General features: G+C 56.1%; 2 protein-coding genes and 1 long non-coding RNA gene across 5 annotated transcripts in view; 1 reads left to right on the top strand and 2 right to left on the bottom strand.

The window, feature by feature from the left end:
• The window catches only part of HNF4A (hepatocyte nuclear factor 4 alpha), a 37,852-nt gene extending 21,761 nt beyond the window's left edge, over window positions 1–16,091 (bottom strand). Inside the window, exon 1 of the mRNA XM_040608292.1 lies at window positions 15,558–16,091. Coding sequence (XP_040464226.1) covers window positions 15,558–15,606 — 49 coding nt within the window. The 5' untranslated portion in view covers window positions 15,607–16,091. The remainder of the gene's footprint in view (window positions 1–15,557) is intronic.
• Window positions 610–11,983, top strand: LOC121094546. The gene is made up of 2 exons (XR_005829879.1): window positions 610–1,957; window positions 5,127–11,983. It is a non-coding gene; the product is annotated as an uncharacterized LOC121094546 (long non-coding RNA).
• Window positions 16,092–17,041: 950 nt separating the features above from the next.
• R3HDML (R3H domain containing like) lies at window positions 17,042–22,503 on the bottom strand. 3 transcript variants are annotated; one of them, XM_040609734.1, is made up of 6 exons: window positions 22,343–22,503; window positions 21,385–21,744; window positions 19,912–20,030; window positions 19,245–19,377; window positions 18,019–18,134; window positions 17,042–17,915 (listed from the first exon to the last, which is right to left on the bottom strand). In XM_040609734.1, the coding sequence occupies exons 2-6, from the start codon at window positions 21,643–21,645 to the stop codon at window positions 17,783–17,785; spliced, it is 762 nt and encodes a 253-aa protein (XP_040465668.1). In that variant the 5' UTR covers window positions 21,646–21,744; window positions 22,343–22,503; the 3' UTR covers window positions 17,042–17,782. The 3 variants fall into 3 exon arrangements, with proteins under 3 accessions (XP_040465668.1, XP_040465667.1, XP_040465666.1); XM_040609733.1 differs by lacking the exon at window positions 22,343–22,503 and having other exon boundaries at window positions 21,385–22,006; XM_040609732.1 differs by lacking the exon at window positions 22,343–22,503 and having other exon boundaries at window positions 19,912–21,493.

Here is a 22,503-nt window from a genome sequence, read left to right as displayed (position 1 = left end):
CCAAACCGGCCAAGGACACTGTGTTTCCTTTGCCCCAGAGATGGGTTTGTGATGGAAACACATCAGCTGTTTCCTGGGCGCAGGCTGCTGCGGGAGATGATGTCTTCCCAGGGGTGTTCTGCCTGGGGAGTCCTTGTGTCCCCAGCATCCCTGCGTGGTAGGGTTTGGGACAACTTGCCAATGTGGTCATGGCTTGGACTACCCAACAGGACACCACGGCCCTGCAGCTGGTTTAGGTTGAAGATGTTCAAGTCAGCAGCTGGTCGTGCAGCTGATTCAAACATTTCTGTCCTACAGAAGATGTTCTGTCATTTTTATTCCAGACAGAAACAACTTGTAGCTGGCAAACCCCCGCTGGCAGGCAAAAGCTGTTCCTAGACCAGGTGCTCAGGGGAAGTTCAGCTATCAGGCCCTCTCTTCTCTCCTCCTGTCCCCATTTTCTGTGCCCTTCACCCACATCTCCTACGCCAGGAGATGGCTGCAAAGGAAACCATGGCAGTTCCAGGACATGAAGTGTTCCGCACCAAGCAGTTACTTAGTTTTTATCTATTTGAGCAGTAAATCCTTTCCCACGCTGGCATATTATGACACTAATTCTCCCTTATCGATATACCCCTGACTGGCAAATGCACCCAAAGCAGAAGAGGATTGCCTGAAAGTAAGATCTATGCTTCTCAGTACATGAGGATCAGGAAAAGGGTATTTAATAGAGCATTTATGATAAGGATGCTATCAGTCACCATGCTTGCAAGCTCTTCGTGTCAAGTGGGTGAGCAGGCTTCTCTCATGGGGCTCCTCCTGCCCTTCTTGAACACGGTGTCATAGGATCAAAGGATAACTGAGGTTGAAAGGGACCTCAGGGTCTCTGCTCCAACTTCGTGCTTCGGGAAGCAGAGCCAGCTTAGAGAGCAGCGTGGGTTACTGGGGTCTTGAACAGGATGGACACCACAACTTCTCTAGGCAACTGGTGCTTGACTGTCCTCATGGTGAGTCACTTTCTCCTTAGACACCGTCTGAACGTCTCTCCAGTTTTTATGCCTGTTGATCTCCTCCTGCCATGCACCCTGTGAGGAGCTTGGTCACATCTTCTCAATGCCCCTGTGTGGGTTACGCTCCTGCGGCTCCTGCTGGCCCATTTCTCCAGCCTGCTGTGGGACAGCAGCCCTGCCTCCAGTGTATCAACCAGACCCCCCAGTCTGGGGCCGCCCACAAACTTGCTGAGCATGGACAGTGATCAGACTGTGGCCAGAAGCCCGAGGCCCTCCTGCCCTTTGCTTTTCTCTCTCCCAGCTCTGTACTCTCCAGAAATCTCCAGCAGAAATGCCTGTGCCCAGAGCCAGCAGGACCAACCTCATCTTACATCAGCGATGCCACTGCTGCCCCTTGCAGCCCCAACTCCCATGTCACTCGCAGCTTCAAAGCCACTGTGGGGCTGGACTGGCTTTTTCTTGGCATGCAAGTGAAGCAGAGATGGGCTCAGGTCTGAAACCTCTCCAGAGCAGGAAATCCCCGAGCAAAGCTAGGGCCTCTGCTCAGCCCACCACTGTTTTCACTGAGCGAGCTGCTGGGGAAGCACGAAGCCCAGTTACAAGACAAAGAACAAAAGTCCCAGGGGAACGTCGCCAGGGTAGTCATCTCCACACATGCAAAGGTCCCTTCTGCCTGGTTTTTTTTTTCCCCTTTGAAATTTCAAATTCCAGTTTGTGGACAAAGTCCTGCCTATCTGAGAATATAGATCTCCGACCACTGACCAAACTCCACTTAAAGCAGTCCTGAGGGCTGCTCTTCCCCTTGCCCATGGATGCCTCCGCTCAGTCCCTGGGTTTGCCGTATTGCACCGAAACTTTTGCACCAGAGCAGAGCACTCATACAGAAAGCGGATTTTGCTCGTTTCAGCCTAAAAGTCAGCATCTCCCTTTCTCCTCATGGAATGGGAAGGACCATCCAGAATAACCAGGTAGGAGCCTTATCACCTGCAATTCATTTGGGCAGCCATTGCAGATAGAAAATGAGAAGGAGAGACAGGACCTTCCATTGTGCTTATACCAGCAATTTTAGCTCGTCATTTAAATTAGGGAAGTGGGGAAAAAAAGGCAGCTTCAGAGGGGATGGAAAACAAGAGGGAACATGAGCTTGTGGAAGCAGAGCCACTCTGTATGGTTAACTGATAACTCCAATTTGCTTCTTCCCTCTCATCTTTTCTGATTCTCCCGATTAAGCTCAACTTATTCTCATGCTAATCATTTCTTGACCTGTTTAGTCTGCATTAAAAAATTAACAGAGAGCAGTTTACTGCATGACTGGCTTACACCGAACTGCTACAGATTAGCAGGCAGGCTTTAAGCCTCTACACAGGACTTTTGGGTCTAGCAGCCAGTCTGCACAGCTCGAGGATGAGCTTTTTTCCTGTTTTTAAAGAACAGCTTTTTCTAAAGTCAGTATAAACCCCCCTCCCTTCATGCCTTAAGTATATTTGCTCTGTGACTATTTCCAAATGGGAAAGATAAAGCCAAGGGCTTGTGTTTTGTCAGACTTTTTGTAAACAGGAATATTTAGGCCACACTGTCAAATCCTTCTGCCTTCTACCTCAGCATGCCACGACTCTGGAGCAGAGTTGTCAGTGCGTTAATAAGCAGCTCCAAGGAATTTGGCGGAGGCTGGGGGACTGCAGGTCAGTACAGCTGAAACAAGCCCCTGGTTCAAGTGGTGGCTCCAGGCGACGGCGTGGTGGACACACAAATGGGGATCTGCTCCCATGTCTGTCCCCAGAATGTCCCCAGCAGCAGCAAGGAGTCTCCAAGAAAACAAGAAGTTGTTTAGGATCTGTTTGCCCCTTGCCAGCCACACACAGCATATCCCTGCCCTGTCAAAACAGTTCATGGAGGTGAACCAGAAAGATCCACCACCTCTATTCAGGGAGGTGGATCAGAAAAATCCAGCCACAAGAGGCAAGAAGCCACAAGCCACGTGCCAGACCCATGCCTGGGGGAAGACGCAGGCATTTTATCGTCCTGTTCAACAACAAATCACTCTTGGTGATTTATTTTCCCCAGTGCTGAAGCACCTGTTGCTGTGGTTGGGACAGATGCTGTTTGGAGCTGGGGGCGATGCCCAGGACAGGCAATGCCTGAGCAGACCCTGGACACACTATCACTGGTGACCCTGTGACATGCAGTGGCATCCTGGGCTCCCCAGCACAGCTCAGGGTGACAGAGGCAGCTTCATGCAAACCCCAGGCTATTCCTCACCAGTGCCAAAGTTATCAAAAAGTGGCCAAACCAACTGGATCTGTCCAGGCCCCCAGGCCATAAAATCACCGTATGGAGAATCAAGGCAGTTATTGGACATTGGGAAGAGACGCTTCAAAGGAGGTAGCAGACTCCGCTTGAACTCCTCTCCAAAAGCAACATATGCATGTCAGCCAAAGCTGGGATGGACGTTGGAGCTGGAGGCAATTATTGGAGCTAAAATAAGTAACTGCTGTGCAAAAGCGGTAGGGGAAGAACAGCAAATGTGGGGACAGACAGACCATTTCAACATATACTGCTTTAGCGATAACACTGTGTGTACCTTTCATCCCAGGACCAGAAAGGGGTTTATTATCCTGTCTAACAAAGGGTCTGAACACTTGAGGAAGTAATTATTAGTGCTCTTGGGAGCTGTTGTTCTGCAAGGACAGTAAGTTTGAGCTGTTCTCAGAAGGGCAGTTGTGCTCGAAAATGCAGTGCCTTTGCTGGTGTGTATTTGCAGTCACTCTGCCTGCATTGCAGCCCTCAAAACCAGCATCTGTCCTCTGGGACCTGCAAGTCAGCACTTGTGACTCTGGAAATCTGGCTGCTGTGTTTTTATGCAAAATCACCCAACGAGCCCACGACGAAGTGAGGAAGAATTGTTATATTCACCTTCTTCCATTACACCATGGGCTGCAACTTGGCCCTAGCTACAGCTCCCACCATTGATCCCACTTGCTCCATCTAAATCCCCGCACTGTGACCATTGCCACTCCATCCAAACCCGAACCCAGCGGAGACCAATCCAGCAAAGCACTCTTCTGCCTATTTGGGAGGAAATCCAGAAAGCTCTGAGTTTGCCACATGCTGTCCCAGATTCACTGTCTACACTGGCAGATACTTGGCTCGAATCCAGCAGTTTAAGCCCCATTTAAATGGGGGAGCAGAAGCCACGGGGAAGCAGCATTGCTGGAGAGAGGGTGTGCTGCCAGCAACGAGCACCTATTGCTTTCTGTGCCGCACCAGCTCATGCATTTAGTATGGCAGGGACCTCAGCAGCCCATGTCTGGACCCAGAGAGAACTTATTTAGCAGGTGGATATGATCCCTTTGGAACTGAGGTAATCTAGCAGCTTCCCAGGGAAAAGATCCCTACTGAGCTCACAGTCTGGCAGGCAAATGAGCCTCTGCCTTCACCTCTACTAGCTGTTCTCAGGGCTTTTAAGTTTCACTGGCTTGATACGTTCATTACACGCACACAAAACAGTCCCTGAATCATTCCAGCTTGTGGAGCAATAGGTGGAGGAGAACAGCCAAAATCAACACAGGTTACAAAGTGTTTTTTTAAAATTTATCTTTTTTGGGAAGGTGAATGCATCAGCAAGCCATGTCTGGAAATGACCTCCACTCACTGCTGGGGCTCTCAGGATCAGCCCTCACTAGAAATGAAGGCAAAAGACTGCGAAGCTGCTGGGGTGTGGAGGGAGAATGGCCGTGGGGCAAGGGCAGCAGGGGGACAGTCTGAGCTCTTGTCCCCAGAGGAGGGCAAGTCAAGGGCTCATCAAGGGCAAAAAGCATCTTCCTGAATCCAACAGCCATGGGCTGCTCCAACTGCCTTCCTCCTGCCCTGGGCTGCCTGGCAAAGTCAGCCCCAGCTGAGGAGCTGAACGCTGGGGGAGCATCTCAGGAAAGGGTCACATGAGTGTCTGATGGGAGGCCACATGAAGAAGGCAGAAAGCTGCCATAGGCAGGAGCACTGGTCAGGTCTGAACTGGGGAAGGTAGTCTGGGCATGGAAAAAAAAGAAAAAAAAAGGGTGGTAAGTTAAAATTTGAAAGATTCTGGTTTCTGGAGTCAGAAAGGAACAAGCTAGTGCAAAATATTTTTTTCTCCTGCAGGAGTGTGCCTGAATAGGCTGTCTGGTCCCCAGCGTCCTCAACTGCCAGAGCACAGCAAGTGCCAGAGGGGTAAGTGGGAGCAAAACAGTATTCAGGAGCTCCATGTCCACAGCAGATCCGCACTCCTGCAGCTGGTGGCTACCATAGCGTTCTCCTACACAACACAACCATCCTGTCTACTGACACAGAAACAAAAAAACCACAGCAGAAAGCGAGGGATGGGAACATCGGAGCTTTCTACATGCAAGGTTTGTTGCATGGGGGACAGCAAGGGGGGGTGGGGATGGAAATCACACGTCTCCACAGTCCCATAAACCCATGGCCAGGACACTGCAGTGCCAACTGCCTGGCTCCTGGCTAACAAACAACACAGCAAACTGCTAACTAGCCTTTGAGTATTTGACCTATGTCTCCAAGACAGGATAGCACTATTTGTCCCTTAACGTTCCTGCAAAGCCCAGTGCCGTTGGCCTCTTGTATCATAAAGATATTAAAATATATTATGACCATAAACTACATCACTTGAGGAAATGAACCATTTCTAGTAAACGTGTCATGGGATGCCGAAGCCATGAACTATTCTAAATTAATCTCTGGCTGATAAAGAGCGCAGGTATTTGCTGGGAGCAGCTTCCAGCGTGTGGCTGCCCACGCAGTGCTGGCGTGGGGAGCTCATCCCGCAGGATGGTGGCTCAGGGTGCAGGCTGCCCCAGGAGGCATAAACCCCACTGCCAGTGCAAGCTCTGCTTCAGGGGAATTGCTCAAGCAAGAGGAGCCCCAAGATTTTTGCTGTGCCCCAGGGTCGAGTGGGGGTGTTGGGGTGTTTTGTGGGCGAGGCTCTGCGGGGCAAAGCAGTCCGGGGCTCAGGATGCACCAGACACGTCCGAGTGCCTGCAGACCCCCCTGAGCACCCTGAGCCCAGTCAGGCTCCTTGCTGCCTCGCCTCTACGCTGAGGTCCCTGGGGTGCTGGGGCCGAGGGGCTGAGCACAGAGCCAGCTGGTGGGGGATGTGCACTGGAGGCGGCCGTGGAGGGGGACCCAAAAAACCTTTCTAGTAAGAGCTCTGTACAACCGATAAGGTTTGCATTGAAACTTCTTCTCTCAGTTCCTTTCAAGCTTTCATTATGAGGGCTGCGTAAGTCCTGCTGCCGACCTCTTTGGGTAAGGAGCAGGCAGCAAACGGGGCAGGACCAGAGGTTGTCCTGCAAGCTGGCAGGATCCGTCCCTGGGCCTGCTGAGGCTGCACCGCGGGGCAGTAATGCCAGACAGTGGGATCTGGGCTGAGAATGATCAGCTCATTTCCCAAATGGCACAGGCAGTCACCAGGGTGTCCGTGGGACGCCAGACTGGCTCCACCACCTCTTCCCCCAGGAGTCGCAACACCCACTCCCCCATGCCACCCGCATTGGAGTGGCCCTCTCGAGACCCTCGGAACCGAGCTTGGGGGACATCAGCCATTGCTACCCACAAACCTGGCATGTTCACTCCGCACGCAGCAAAACAGAAACCAGAGACATGGGAGGACCCTCAGAGGGGGACTAGCAATAGGTATGTGGGGGAAGAGCAGATTTTGGCTGCTCTGAAGCCCCACTGGAGACCCTGGGGGTTGCCAGTGCCCTTCACTCACATCAACTCCGCAGGGCTGGCTATGCAGCTACTTCTCTCCCTGCTGCGAGTGCCAGGGGGAGCACGGGGGGTACCTGGTGTTTCCTGGAGCAGGTCGTATCTGCTGCCATTCATCTTCCAGGGGCGCTCAGCTCTGCAGGCAGAGCTAGGGGAGTCTGGCCCTTGGATGGGGCCGTCCAGCCAACAAGCCCCCCACGGGCAGCAGGGCACGAGCCATGCCCGGGAGCTGGCTGCGGTGCGGTGGCAGGGACCGGCTAATCCCTTAATGCTGGTCACAATGAGATTTGATGGGGAGCAGGAGTTTGTGCTGCAGAGTTGCAGGTTTCAAAGGGTTCTGGCCACTGCCCGGAGGGGAATTATAAGGTGGCTCCAGGTCTGTGCTCTACTGCTGGTGCCCACAGCAATGCCCGCTGCTTTCTGGGCCACCTTTCCAAGGCGCCCTCACCCTGGCCTCTAGCCTGCCTGGGTTTCTGTGGGGCAGGGGGTGCCCAACCACACATGCACCTCTGGAGGCTGCTCCAGAAAATGTGCCTGGGTGTGTTTAACAGCAGGAGTGGGCCTAAATCCCTCTCCAGGGAGAGTCTGACCACTTTCACTTTAAAATGTTTCTATATAAATACCCAGAACACCATATCCTTGAGAAACCACCTTTTTCTCCCCCTCCAGCCACCACCACAACACGCAGGGCTGGGAGATGCAGGGGCAAGGCAGGAGAGCAAGCAGGAGCTGCATGCGTGGTGCTCCCTGCCTTTGGGCAGCCCTGAACTTCGTGTCCTGCAGACCCCAGAGAGCATCTCCAGTGGTTCAGAACACCCTGGGGGTATCGCTGCCAGAGCTCTCCCACGGCTCTTTAGGCGCCTGCATGCTCTGTGCTGGTGTCATCCTTTCCCCATCCTCTCCCAAGGAAATTGGGACCTGGGAAACTCTCAGGGCTGAGATTTCTTAATCAACCGTGCATGTTGGTGCTGTCAATGGGGAATCCAGGAGCCCAGGCAGTCTGAGATTTTGGCTAGTGTCTTGTGCCATGGCCTGTCCAAGGCAAGCCCAGCAGGAATAAAAGGGAATTTCCAACTGCCAGACTACAAGAGAGCCCTCTCTACCACCACAGTGCTGAACTCTCTGCGTTTTTTTCTGGAGATGAAGCTGCTGTGACACTCTCATGTTGATTTATTTGGCCCCGGTCCGGAGGGGAGCACAGAAGGCTGCTGAGCACCGAGATTTTTCTCCGCTGCAGGGAGTATGTGCTGGCATGTGTGGCCCTGCTTAGCCTGGAGGAGGAAAATTAGGTGAGGGATTAGAGTGGCACTTCGCTGGGTTTTGACAGACACTGAGCAATAGATTGAATGCTGACAAGGAGAACTGGGCACCTTTGCAATGCAGCCCTGTGCTGTAGGACCAGGGCCAGAAGCAAGCCTGGCCTCACCAGCCTCCACACCCAGAAGAGCCAACTCGTGGCCAAGCCCGTCTGAAACACTCATTTTCCTGCACTTCCCTTCCTCCTTGGACGGATTTCCTCCCACCAAGCCCACCTCTGCTTTTGCTGTGCTAAAGAGGAGACAGCTCATTCCTGCCCTCCAGAGACATCGGACCCCAAGCGCTACCTTGAAGGCATGAGTCTAATGGAGCAAAACCATTCCTAAACCATTCCCATTCCATTTTCGGGAGCCTCTGCTCTCACTCAGGGCTGCCTGGGATGCATTTGAATTAATTTGGAGCACACACAATAATCCCCTGACGAGTCAGGGATGGGAAATGACCAGCAGACCCGTACTCCGGCTCCGTGCCCGGGGAAGGGGTGCACTGACAACAGCGGCTGAAGCCCAGCATGCCCACATGGAGCCGGGAGCAGCATCAAGGGCAGGGCTGGGTTTGAACTGTGTGTGACCCCATGACACCTCCCTTCACCGCTCTGTTTCCACACGGGTTTTAATGCCTGTAACAGGGAAACACACCCAGCTCAACAGAGATTTCTCCCAGACAGCGGCAGTCCCCCGTCACACACTCATGGATGGGCCATGGGCAGCACCTGGCTCTGCTTCCACCAGGGTGTCCATGTGGTGGCAAAGCCACCACCTCCATCCCACCCCCATTTAGCCCTTGACGGCAGCAGTCTCTAGGCAGGGGAGCAGCCAGGGCTGTGGATCTGAAGCCCGGCTGTTTGTCTCCTTGCCCGTCCTGCCTCCTCATTCCACCCGTCATTTCCTGGTGCTGCCTTTGCCCTGCTGACGGCAGGCTCTCTGCATGGGCTGGTTCCCTCAGGCACCCATCGGTGCCTTCTCCGCTGCCAGAGCACCTTGACCTGGCCGAGGCTGCCTGTCCCTGGGGCAGGACCTGCTCCTGCTCTTGGGTGGTGGTGGCTGCAAGCGAGAGGCCATACAGCTTGCTGGATGGGAGCCTGCAGCACAGACAGGGGTTTTTTTTATGGGGCAGTTGTTATTTTATTCCTTCTGCTGAGCCCCCCAGTGTTGCCCTGTCCATTAACCTGACACCCTGCCTAACCCCACAGCCCATGGCTAAATTTCCTTGGGTGCTGTTAGCAGCAGTGAATTCTCTTCCCAGGATGAGCTGCTGCTTCTCACCAGGGTGGTGGGGAGGACCCTGCCATCCCAGTGATGGTGTGGGATGAAGGACTTGCCCAGCCAGCTGGAAACCGGGGCAGGCTGGCACGCTGGAGAGGAACAGCAGCAACTTCTTATCATGGGGCATCAAGGAGCATCATCATCCATGGGGCATCAAGGCTTTGGGGACCATGTGGCAAAACGGTGAGCCTCCCCTGGGAGCAGAGGGGGAGAGAAGTGGCCGAGTGGGGCAGGAGGAGCCAGGCTCTGCAGCCTCTGTGAATGGTGCTGGGCCATAAACGCGGCACGGTGGCTGTCATTTATGTGTCAGCAAACACGTTGAGTGGGCTCGACTATTGATTCTGACTGCATAAAAGAGTGTTGTGGCACTTGTTCAGGTTTGTGCAGGTTTTACAGCTCTTGTTCCAAGAAGTGCCTATGTATTTGGTTTTGTTTCTTCCTTCAGGTCTTCTGTCTGTTGACATTGGCTCTCCTAACGTGCGTTGGGCCATGCCAGGAAGCTGAGTGTACAGCTCTCCTTGCGTTTCCCACTTTCCCAGGGGTTATCGCCTATAAAATCTCACACACACCCATGGCTGGGACAGGTTTCTGGTGCAGAGGCAGGTGAAAGGTGCCTGCAGGTCCCACGTTGATGGGTTTGGGTGCCTCATGCTGGGTGGCAGGAGCTGAGCCACCCACCCTGACAGATGAGTTTTAGGGTGGATGGGCAAAGCCACAGGGAAGGTGCTGCCCTGGGTAGCCTGAGGCAGGATGAGCAAGGACAGAGGGCTGGAGGGCTGCGATGAAAATTGGAGTGTAAAACCAGCTTGGATGTCCAGAGAAGGAGAAGGTGTCAGGGCTCCCAGAGCATCATCGCAGAGGAGATGGCGCATGCGTGGTGACCCACAGCAGGACACACGCAGTATCACCCATTCCCCACCTCCAGTCTTTTTCCCACCAGGAGATGCCAGCACCAGCTGAGCCCACAGTGACACCTTGGTGGCCGGGGGCTCAGAGGGCTTTGAGCCCACAGTGATGGTCCCCATCCATCCCTTGGCACTGGGGCTGCTGGTACCATGGGGATGCAGCTGAAGTCCCTCCAGTGGCTGCAGCATTTTGGGATAGAAAGTCTGGTCCAGCCTTGCAGACCCTTCAGCTTTTGGGAGCCAGGATCTGTGTCCTCCTCGGCTGCTTGTGCCTTTCCATAGCCACTTGCTTTACATGGAGCAGCTCCTCTCGCACCCTTGGTGTATCATCCAGAGCCCACCTTTACTTTTTGAGGCACTTGTTTCCTGAAGGGATTTGCTGGGTAATTTCTGTTGATGCTTAGGCTGAAGCTTTGACAGGAGCCATTTCTGGGAGTAATTGCTTCTGGGACCTGGCTTTGCTTAGAGGTCCTGGTGGGAATGTGGTGCCTCTGCCCAGCACAGGCGAGCAGAGCCATCACCCCTGGGTTCACGATACAGCCACTACCTTGAAATTTGCCTTCTGTGAAAATTCTGCAACATTTGCCTTTTCCACAAACATTTCTGCCAGGAACCTTGTTTGCTTGAATAGTTGAGGAAAGCAAACAGAGAAGGAGCCTGAACACAAACAGTCATGGACATTTTTTTGCAGTCTTTGCCCCATTCTAACCGTGAGCCCGCCAGCAGAGACACTTGCAGGTGTCCCCCCTGCCCAACGTACCCCTTGGCTGTGCCCTATGCACTGCCCCGTCCCTTGCTGCTGGCCCTGGTCCTGCTGCAAATATTTCTGTCTTGAAAGAAAATCACCCAGACCTTGCTGTCTGTGGGATCACCACCACTCACCACCCCTTTGCACTCACTTTAAATAAACATCATTTTTTAATGTCGTTTAAGAAATGTCAGCAGATGACTAACTGAGCACGTCTGCCTTGCTGACCTACACCTGCTCTTCGGAGCTCAAAATAGCTCTCAGACACTCCTCAAACCTTCCCCAGCCTCATGCTGCTCCCCTGCCAGAGCTGGAGCTCATTGCCCACTGATAGCAGCCCTCTGTGCTCACTCCACCTTATAAAAATACCATCGTATTTTCAAGCGAAGCTGGACGAGGGTGTGCTGCTGGCCCGATAAGCAGCCGTGGTGAGGCAGCTGCCCCGGCCTGATGGAAGTTGCAGCCCTGTGGGCAAGCGCAGCTGCCCGGTGACACTGAGCAGCATCCCTGCAGCCTGACGCGATGGAGGGAGCATCCCCAGCTCTTCCTGAAGGAAACCTTCACCAAGCACTGGCAAACAGCACTCAGGATCAGGCCAAGGTGTCTAAAGTAGTGATTGTCCCTTTTGCATCCCATCTAAATACCAGTGCTTATTCCTGGGTGTGACAAGACCCTGCTCAGCCATTTCTTGCCCTGCTAAGTGCTGACCCTGCCAGCACCAGTGTTAGGGCCACCCCCTGCAGGCAGCGGGGACAGCGAGAGTGGGGACAGGGAAGGGGGCTGTGCTGGGTGTCCTAATGCCCACTGGTCCCTGACAGCCTCCAGGCCACGGACACAGAGCACAAGGAGTAAACAGAGGAGTTAAATAGCAGCTGACAGGAGAAATCAAGGGGGGAAAGCTCAGTTTGGGTCATATCTAGTGGAAAGCTATAAAAGAATTAGACCCATGTGCCAATGAAAAATGATTGCTTCACAGTGAAAAGTAAAAATACTCAGAAATTCTGCCTCCTCTTACGTTCTTCAGCTGAAACTATTCACCACATCTGACCAAAACGCCTGAGCAGCTCTGACGTCTTGCATTTTTAGCTAATTTCCAAAGCTGCTTTACTGAGCTGGCCCCGATCATGCGCTGGTCCCTGCTGTAACCACCAGCCCCAGGGATCCCTGGCTCTGTGAGATGCTCCCGAAATAGGAAGGAGCAGTGCTGCCTGCGCTGGGATTGAGGGTGGTTGCCCCAATGGCACCCAGGTCTCGTCGGGAGGATAAAGGTGGAGCCGGGGGTCCGTTGCCTCTTCACTGCCAGGAGAGGCTCATCCCCTCGCTCCCTCTCCACCCCCTACCCTGCACACCCATTTGCAGCCTCCACGTGGGAATTTAGCACCACAGTGCCTGGAGGAGCCCTTGCCAGCTCACAGTCCATCCTCAGCGGGTGCTGGTGAGGATGCTGAGCGTGCTCCCAGCCCCACGGCTCTCCGGGAGCTGTGGCATCCCTCCCTTCTCACCCAGGGACCCGCACAGAGTGCTGGGGACAGGACACCTCTGTCACCATCTGGCGGGGAATCCTCCAAGTCCTTTACACAAGGCACAGGTCTGATGGGAGGGAAGTAAGTGCCCCCAGGGTGTGGTTTAGGGGGAATGCTTGGTGGCAGATTGAGGCAGGGGTGGATGGGGAGGGTTGCAGTCACTGCAGCAGGGGGATGGATGCCCCACTCTCTGCTCTTACTGATGCCACCGCTGCAAAGAGCGGGCTAGACCCACTCGCTGTCCCAAGGCTGAGTGCCGGTGCCCAGCTGCCCTCTCAGAATATATCCCTGGCTTCAAATGGATGCTGAAATACTGAAGCCCCTGAGATGGATGGGGAGACAGAAAAATAAGAAAATCTTTCCATCTGTCAAAGGAAACTGCAAATAGCTGTATGACCCCTCCAAGGCTGAAGGCTCATCTGGTGGACCCTGGTGTGCGGACGCCAGGGGCTGCCCTGTCCCCCATCCCCGCCAGCCCTTCCTTGCCTCTGTTTGGATAACTTTTTCACCCCTTTTATTTATGAGGACTCCCCTCCTTCTGCCAACACTCTTGAGTTTCCTCTTGCTTTGGACTGGGAGGCCTGTCTTGCTTTTTTATTCTTACTGTTTTTCTCTCTCCCCCTTGCAAGGCCCCTGGCTCAGCGGCCCAGCCCCACGGCAGGCTGGCAAGCAGTGGGTGCCGGCCGGAGCGCGGGAGCAGATGGGGAGAGTGGCCACAGGTGGGATGCCCAGCTCTGCCTCTGCCTGCCCTGGCTCAGCTGATGGCTCAGTTGCTGACCCTCAGGCTGAAAAATTAGGGAAAAATCAGGATTTTTTAAAAAAAAAGGTCAGGAGAAAATGAACAGCAGAAAAGTTTGCCTGCCTGTATGTAAGGTCACCGATGTGCCGGGGCCAGCAAGCGGCTGCTCGCATTAGAGCCAGCTGGAAGTGGGCAGAATAACTCAATTGTAAGTGACTAAAGAGCTTGTTCAGCTCCTTGTGTCGCATCTGTCAGGCAAAGACTGTTGCTTGCTGCAGAAATGAGGCTGGCTTTGCACCTTGGGGCAAAGCAGGACACAGGCACCCTGGATTTGGGGACACGCAGACCCAGCCACCCTGCACTGCCGTGTCTCCCCGGCTGACTGGAATGTCACTTGAGCCTCCCTTCTCCTGCAAATGAAGCACAAGTCAGCCCTGCGAGCTCGTGGGTCAGGAGCCATCTCCCACCAGCAGCAGGGATTCATGGAGAGCTTCAGCCTGAAGGATGCTCAGCACCCGCTTCTTCTGGCCAGCCCACAGAGGTGCCCTCGCTCCAGGATTCGACCCTCTGTACATCTCAGAGACATCAAGCCTTCGTTTGATGCGCTCACAAGCAGCCTGCATCACGCAGCTCCTTGCACATTGTCCAAGCAGTGCCAGATGGACACAAAACCACAACCTGCACTGAACAGACCAAAATCTCGGCATTTTTATGCATCCGGCTTTATGCGAGGTGCTGTCTCACTGCCAGCTCCTGCAGCTCAGAGGCATAGGTGAAGGGAGCTCCTCCTAAGCCCCAGCTCCTGCGGGCCTGGGACATACAATTGAGCATCCTGATAAAAACAGGCTAAACCACAGCATTTTGTAACTGCTTGACTACAGCTCCCTGCTCCAGCTCGGCCTAGCGATGCTATTGCAGATCCTATGCAGTTCCTACACGTTTCCATTGCAATAGGTGATGGACCCACCAAAATGCTGATGAGCCCTGTGTCTGGCCATGGCTCGGTGATGGGAGCTGAAATTAAAGTGATCTGGAGAGTATTGAAGTGCTGGGGGCTGGGGCAAAGAGGTGTGGGGCCTCACTGCAGCATGGGTGCCTGGCACGAGGGTGGGTTAGGGATGGAGGTGGCACCTGTAGGAGCCTGCAGGCCTGGAGCAAGAGAAACGACCACCCAGAATGGGGCCATGAGCAAAGTGTGAGGAGGTGACCTGGGAGAACCACAAGTCCTCCTGCGGCCTGGCTGCAGCACACATGGCAGCTGGAGCGCGGGCTGGTGGGGCTGTGCGTGCTTGTGAGTGGGTTGTGGTAAAGAAGAGGCACGAAAAATACAGTGAGGAGAGGCAAGGTAGCATGATGGAGAGCCACGGGGTGTGATGGAGAGCCAGGGGAAGTGATGGAGAACCAGGGGAAGTGATGGAGAGCCATGAGGATGTGATGGAGAACCTCATAACTGTGAGACCTCATCTGCTGGGGCCTCACTCGACACCCTGGCCATGCCCAGAGAACTGGGGTTCCCAGATCACACGGGACCGAACTAGCCCCAGCCCCTTGCTGGGTAGGGAAGCTGCAGCAGGGGCACAGTCGGACCCGTCCCGAGGATAACAGCAGGCTGATGACAGCCCAGGGGAACCTGTCCCCTGCTGCCCACGTGCGTTTGTTGGCAGTTGGCATCTGGCACAGCCAAGGAGAGCAGTGGCGTGGGGCTGCCCCGGGCTGGTACCCGCTGTGCCGCGCAGGGAACATGAGCACAGGCCTGGCGGGCACCTCCCTGCCACCGGGGCCCCCGGGCAGCAGCGAGCCCCCACGGGGACCAGAGGCTGCGGCTCACCCGGGCACTGCACTCCCTGCTGGGAAACCTGCCCAGCCGCAACACCAGCCCGGCCCCAGCCCTGGGCGCCCGCTGTGCCTGCCCACGCAGCCCAGGCGTGCCACGGGCCGCCCGCAGCCTTTGTGTTGGGGCTGGCACCACGTCACCTCCTTCCTAAACAGCTTCCACTTCTGCTGCGGACCCCGCAGCAGCCCCTCTGCCAGCAGGTTGGACCGCTCTGCTCCCTTGGGCACGTGCCTTCTTCTTCGAGCCAAGCAGAGTGAAAGAGAGAAAATACATACGTATGTATTTATATTATATAAAAATCAATCGGGGAGCCTTTTTCCACCTCCATCTCCAGCCTTTGCAGGTGCCTGAGCCGGTGGGGGCCAGGCAGCGCGGTGGGGCCGGGGCGTGGGGCTGGGGGCTGCTGCCCGCTCCCAGCCCCGCTTCCCGTAAGCGACGCCGGGGCGGCAGCGCGGGCGATGGAAACGCTGTACTCACCATATGGAGCCTCCATCTTAGCGCTTAGCTGGGTGCTTACATTGACCATGTCTCGCCGGCTACTGCTATGGGGACTTGGGGCGAAAACCAGAGGAAGTAGAGGAATAAAAAGAAATCTAAATAAATAAATAAAAACGTCTTTCACTAAGGAACTAGGTGAAGGCAGGAGGGAGCACGGAGAGGCAGGGCGAGGAAACCTGCCTCTCCTGTTATCTTATTGATTCGCTTAATCAGGGCTAATGTGGGTGGAGATGTTAAATAGTAACCAAGCTCTTATGGAAACCAATCTGCAAGGTGCCGTTGCTGTAGCTATAGTAACTGCTGCCAAGCTAGAAACTCAAACATGGCTTTTACTGGGCTCTTTTGGAGCTCCCATTTCCACCCGCTGTCAAGGCCGGGGCAGCTGCCGGGCTGGGGTTCACCCTCGGCCGTGGGGGGGACGGGGCAGCCGCATCCCACTGCACAGCCCCCCGGTGCTGCCAGTTTTTGTGCCGTCGCCTGCCCGTGATGGGAAAACCACAGCTGAGCTGCCTGCGGGCAAGGGGCAAACATGGCATGGGGGCCAGGGGCCATGGGACAAGCTGCGGGGGCTGGCGTGTGGTGGCACAGGCAGAGCAGAGCCTGGCCCAGGCACAGGGGGCAAAATACCCCGGCCATGAGTCAGGGTTTGTCCACTCGGTGCAAAACTGGAGGGGTCACCTGAGGATTGGGAGCCACGGGGATGCTGTGGCGGGACGCTGGGTGGTACCCTGAGCACGGGGCCAGGGCATAGGGCATTTCCAGCTCCTCCGCTTCTCCCTCTGCTCCCCAAATCAGGGGGACTTGCAGCCCTCACAGACTTCTCTGCTCCCTCTCCCTCGGGGACCACAGCGCCGAGGAGGAGCCCCAGGGACCTCATGGTGCCAGGACATGCAGCTGTGGTCCCCAGCCTCCCCGTGGGGCTGCGGCAGCCCCTGTGCCGATGCTGGCTCTGTGGCAGGAGCAGCCCCTGCTCCCAGGGGACTGCACTGAGACAAGCAGGGCCACGTGCAAGAGCTGTTGCTGAGATGACACCAAATATATGGGGAACCCAGAACTGGAGCTGAAAAAGTGATCGGCCGGCAGCGCAGGGCCTCCCACATCTTTCATACGTCTCGGGAAGGGGCTGGAGGAGGCACCGAGTGGTCCCTGCCGGTCCTGGGACCTCACAGCACCCCGGCTATTGAAACCCTGCAGCCCCAGGGGGACAACACCAGGCACATCTGCACCCTTGGATGAAAAAGCGCATCCCAAGGGAGCATGCAGCGGGGTGGGGGCAAGCGGGGAGGAGGCTGCCGGGATGCAGTGAGCTGCAGCACAGGAATCCGTGGCTGGGGGCTCAGAGCCAGGGCCTGGGAATTGGGGAACCCCTGAGTTTGCTGAGTGCCAAGAGGTCCTGGAGAGGGAGGGGGTGTGGATGAGGGGGTACTCGGTGGCGCTGGGGGTGAGGCAGGGCAGTGGGGTGGTGTGCGGCAGCCTGGGTGGGACAGGGAGCTTGTGGCCCTTCAGCGTCATTGTCACCCGGTGTCCCGGCAGTGCTGGCTTCTCCCACACGATGGAGCAAAGCGCCTGAGCATCTCCCGGGGCCGTGGGCCGTGACCCCACCAAGGGCTTCTGCACCCCTTTGCTGTTTACCCCCAAAACCAGAGCAAAGGCGCCGGCTCAGCGTTACCCCAAGGCTCCAGGCTGCAAGTAAGGGAGGACCCACACGAGCACAGGGTCTCCAGGCTGCTTTATTGGGGGGCTCAGAGCTGGGAGCCCCGTTGCTGAAGGGGCTGCGATGCAGTGGGGGCACGCTCAGGGCTCCTCACTTCTCCAGCCGCTTGCCACGAGGGGAACATCTCGGTATTTGCTTACAACAGCCTCTGCTTAGCACAGGTGGGAGGCAGTGGGGAACGCCTCCCCCCCCCCCAGCCTGCGGAGCAGGGACCACGCCAGCCAGCCTAGCTCCCTCCATGCACCCCCAAACCATCCCTATTTTGGGAAAGAGGGACTTGAACTGTCCCTATTTCCCCCAACGTGAGAAGCAGCCAGACAACACGAGCGCTGCCAGAGAGGTGTGTTAAAAAAGCAGTTTCCTACGCGGCACTAGGGATGAAGCAGGTTGGACATCCGGGCTGGGGCGGGGGGGGGGGGGGGGTCAGTGTTATAAATAATTCTCATTCACCCCAACCCCATTCCCAGGGGCAACTCGTGGGGCTGCAGCCCTAGAACCAGCTGACTTGGTTGGATTTGAGTCCGGTGAAGCACATGTTGTTGGAGCAGCCCCCGCCGTAGGTGGGGGGGCAGGCTGAGCACGGTCGCCCCACCTTGTACGGCGCTTCTCCCAGCCAGTTGCCCCTAAAAAGAGAGGAGGGCATCACCTCTGAGCGCCACCGCCTCACTGCCGGCACCAGAGTGAGGGGGGAGGACGGCACAGGGGGGCTTCCCTCCACGCACTTACTTGATGGCGTAGTTGCAGACGAGGAGGATGGCATGCCGCCACGTGCTGCCCCACACCCGCACGTTGGAGCAGGTGCTGAGGGCGCAGCCCAGGCGGCTGGAGGATGCCCACACCATCTGTGCCGGGACAGAGAACAGGCACTGTCGGCAACCGCCCATCCAGGCACCCCACAGATAATCACCCCGGGAACCTCAGCGCAGGGCTCCATCCCACCAGGAGATTGCATCCCACCTGCCTGAATGTCTTGTGTTGGATGCTGTGCCCATCGCGGGCAGTGCTTTGTCATCAGAGGGTGATTTTTGCTGTCCCTCTTCTGCCTGCAGCCTGTGCTGCCCTGCAAGGAGCTGCTTTGCCAAGCTCACTTCAATGAGCAACAGAGTCTGGGTCACTTCTCTGATTTACCCAGGTTAGTTCCCAAACCTCACCCTGAATCATGGCCAGCAGCTCACCTTGCACACAGGGAGGTCAAACAGCCAGAAGCTCACCCTAAAGACTCTCTAGGCTGAATTTCTTCCTTAATAAATGTATCTTGCATATTTGCAACCCAGAGCATCTCTGAGCATCCCCACGGATGAGCCACACGGGGATGCAGATGCAAAGGTTGGAGCCATGCAGAGGAGGTAGTTAGGGGTTGGCACAGCTTTGCCTCTGGGCAGGGGAGCAGAGGGAGGTTTTCCACCTTGTGCTGGCCAAGCTGCCGGTGGATGTGCCAGGGGATGAAGGTGCCGCATTCCTGGGGAGCCAGACACGGCTGGGCTCTATAAAGCTGCTCCATCACAGAGGAGAGGATTCATGCTCGGTAAAAGCAAAAAATGGTGGGGGTTTTTCTTCACCCACTTTGAGGAATGAGGAGAAAAAGGCCAAAGCACAGGAAAAAAAATTAAAAAATGAAAACCTCCAGGCTGACTGCACTTAGCGGGCTGGGAGCCCTGGGACCCCCATGCAGGCAGCCTGATTCCCACGAGGTCCCAGGGTGGGAGGGCATCGCTGCCAGCTGCCTGCACCCCTCCGGTAGGCACGCTGCCTGCTGCCAGCCCTGCTGCCTGATGCGAAGCAAGCAGCTGCCAGAATTCCATCCTGCATCCCAACTGCTGCTGGGAGAAGGGCTGCGGGCTGCACTGGGTGCTGCAGCAGCCCAAGGTGCTGCGAGCTGCCTCCTGTTTGCAGCTGGGTCCCAGGGGGCTGCGGGGGGCTGCTGGGGGGCGGGGGAGGGCTGTGGTGCTCACCTGCGTGTAGTGGCTGCAGACAGAGCCGCTACATTTGGAGGGGCAGCGGGGGTTGCACTCGCGGGGCTGGGGGAAGGAGTAGTGCTGCTTCTCCTGGTGCCACGATTTCACCATGTCCATGACGGAGCGGTACCTGCAGAAGGTGCTGCATGTAAGGTGGACCTCCTCCACCTCAGAGGTCATGGGCGAAGAAGAGGAGTGGGAGGAAGGCTCCATGATGAGGGAATGGGGGAGAGAAGCTGGTTGGAGCGGGGGCCCATCAGGACCAAGCGCTCCTGGGGAGAATGGGCAATGACATCCTTGTGCCAAGTTCACTTGTACCCAAGGCCAGAAGACCTGGCCCTCGCTGGAGGCCCCTGAGCGCTCAGCCGTGTGGTGCCAATCTGGGACCCACATTGTCCTGGTCCATGTGCCAGGCGGAGGGGATTAATGCCATGCTCCCCATATGAACAGCGGACACCTCCGGTTTCCTGTATTTACCCTTCTGCAAGAGCTGGACTCTCCTTCTCCACCCCAGGGGGCTTGATGTGCCTCTTGGTTGCATCTCAGTCCTTTGCAGCCGGCTCAGAGCCTCTGCTCCTCGACTGAGGGGCTGCTGCTGCTCCTCCTGCAGCATCGTGGGGTGCAGGGGGTTTCCAGGAGTCTGCTCTACCCATGGGGCACTCACCTGCCCGAGTGGATGGAGAGGTTCTGCCCCACATATTTCATCATCTGGGGGGGGCCGTGGTCCCACAGGCAGCGCGCAGCCCATGCCTCCGCTGCCCTGGCCAGCCGCTCGTCCCACACCTGGCCAGGAGGAAAGGAAAAGAGCAGGCAGGGATTTTGGCTGCCCAGAGGAGGGAGGAGGAGGAGAAACCACTCCCTTGTGCTCAGGGGGCTTTCTGAGCAACCATGAGTGTCCAAAAAACATGACTCACATGTGAGGCTGGAAAAAGCCCAGGGAAAGCATGGCAGCGTGTCCAGGAGCGATGATGAATCACCGCAGCTGCCCACCATGGCTCTTGGGCACATTGGGTGCCCACTGCCCAGGCGGAGCACGGATGCCCTGAAGCAGCACGAGCCCTGCGTGTGTGATTCCCTCCGGGAATGAGCTCCTTCTGCAGAAGGTGGAGGTGAAACCCCACAGCCCTCTGCTGCTGCTGAGCTCACAGCCATCCCCTGCCCTCCACCACAGCCCTGGCCACAGACTGACCGGTGAGGACAGCTGGTTCCTTCATGCATTATTTAAAGGTTTCTCACCCATCCTGAACCACTTTGGGGAGATGTCTGGAAAAGTTATTTTGGAAGGCAGGAATTTAGGCCAAGCAAGAAGCAGCACAGGATGCTCCCGGGCATGTCCGACCTGCTCTGGTACCCACCAAGCTGGGCTGCTGTGTGCTTCTCCCAAACTGGCATCCAGGGACCACCCAGCCACTCCAGGTCGGAGCTTTGGTCCCCTGCCTGGGAGCAGAGCAGCATGTGGCACCTTCTGCCCCAAGGGTCCCACTCTGGTCTGGCTGGCAATCTTGGTGGCCCTTGGTGTCTCCCCTCCCCTTTTCTCCTCCCTTTAGGGGTGGGTTAGGAGTTCCACACAGGGTGGAAACAACGTGGGGAATGCTTTGCCCCGGGGTAGCCCTCGTCTGGAGGAGATGCCTGACCCAGTGAGGCTGGGCAGCCCCTCTCTGACCCACTCCCACGTTTCTTCTCCCAGGGGCTGGCATCCCTGGGCCCCCTCCCAAGAAACCCTGTTGCTTGGGATGGGGCCGTCCCTCACTGCTGGGTTCAGGGAGCGGCTCCCACCTGGCCTTTGGGTCGGGACCTGAGTTTTTCATGCTTGTAGCCACCTCCCTTCCCCTAATGCTACCTCTGCAGCTCGGCTGGATGGAGCCTGCCATCCCACAGCCAGCAAGCTCCCAGATGTCCCAGGCATGGGACCATGGGTCCTAAATCTGCCCCCGGGGGTTGAAACACCACCCTGTTGGTACCCCATCCCTCCTGCACAGAGGCTGCATGGGTCTGCCCTGCACCAGCGATGCGAAGCATCCCCCAGGACAGACGTTCAGCCATGAATCTGGGGCAGCACCCCGTCCCCATTCCCATCTCCCCACCGCAGCAGCCAAGAGCTGTGGACCCACAAGTGCCCTGCCGGAGCCCGACTCACCATATACTCCATGTTGGCGGCAGGGGGGGAAACCTGTGCCCGCACTTGGTTGTGGTAGTCCAGAATCATGCTCATGTCACGGGGGGAGAGGTATCTCTTCCGACGGCTCCGGGGGACCCCCACACCCCACAGCAGGCCCGCGGCTCGGCCCCCGGGGGGGGACAGGAGCTCGGTAGCGTTGGGCAGCAGGAAGGAGCTGGACTGCTGTGTCATCCAGAAGCCCAAGGCAGTGAGGTACAGGTGCAAGTGGAGCACGGGCATGCTAGTCCGGCCGGCGGGATCGGCCAGCGGCTTTCCGCTCCTGCACCGAGTGAAGCAAGGACAAGGCGGGTCACTGGTCCCTGCTGCTGGCGTGTGGATCTAGGAGAGAAAAACAACACAGGCATCACTCAGGTTTGCAAACACCACTTCCCAAAATAAGATGAAAAAAGATTTTCCTTTTTTTCTTTTGCAAAATATTTTTTTTTAAAATTAATCCCTTTGATAACCTCTTTTACAACAGCAAATTTCCAGGAGTGGCAGGGAGATATCTGAGGAATTGGTTTTCTAATTGTTTCTTTTTTAAAAAAAATAATTTAAAAAAAGAGTACAAAATCTCCTCCATTTTTTCACTTACGGCACATACCTGCCAGGCAGGGGCTAATTAGAAACATGCTGAGATGTTTGCTGCAGCCGCCTGCCCTGTAACTTCCCAGCTGTTTGGTGTAAATCCCCAGCACAAATGGAAATCTCATACAGATAAAGAAGTGCACAGCAAGATTTAAAAGCATCAGCCAGAAATCCTAACGACTCTATCTCGGGGAAAGAAAAATAAAACCACTGGAAAAGCAGAATAACTTTTTTTTAAATAAAAAGGAAAATGCCGGAATATGTCCTCGTCTCTCAGCTGATGCACCTCCTAGCATCCCTGCCAGCCGTTCCCCGGAGCAGCGGGGAGGATGTTCCCCCGACTACGTACCTGGAGGACTGAGCCAAGAGCAGCCCAGCGCGGCGGCGGTTGCAGCAGCCGGTGGGATTGACCTTCTCAAACAACCTGCTGGGGCAGATGTGGGGGAGAGGTTTAGCCTAGCCCCGCCGGGCAGCCCGCTGCGGCATCTGACGCAGAAGTTGCATCTTAAC

Source organism: Falco naumanni, chromosome 10 (assembly GCF_017639655.2).
Source record: "Falco naumanni isolate bFalNau1 chromosome 10, bFalNau1.pat, whole genome shotgun sequence".
Lineage (NCBI taxonomy): Eukaryota > Metazoa > Chordata > Aves > Falconiformes > Falconidae > Falco > Falco naumanni.
This window is presented reverse-complemented; position numbering and strand designations above follow the sequence as displayed.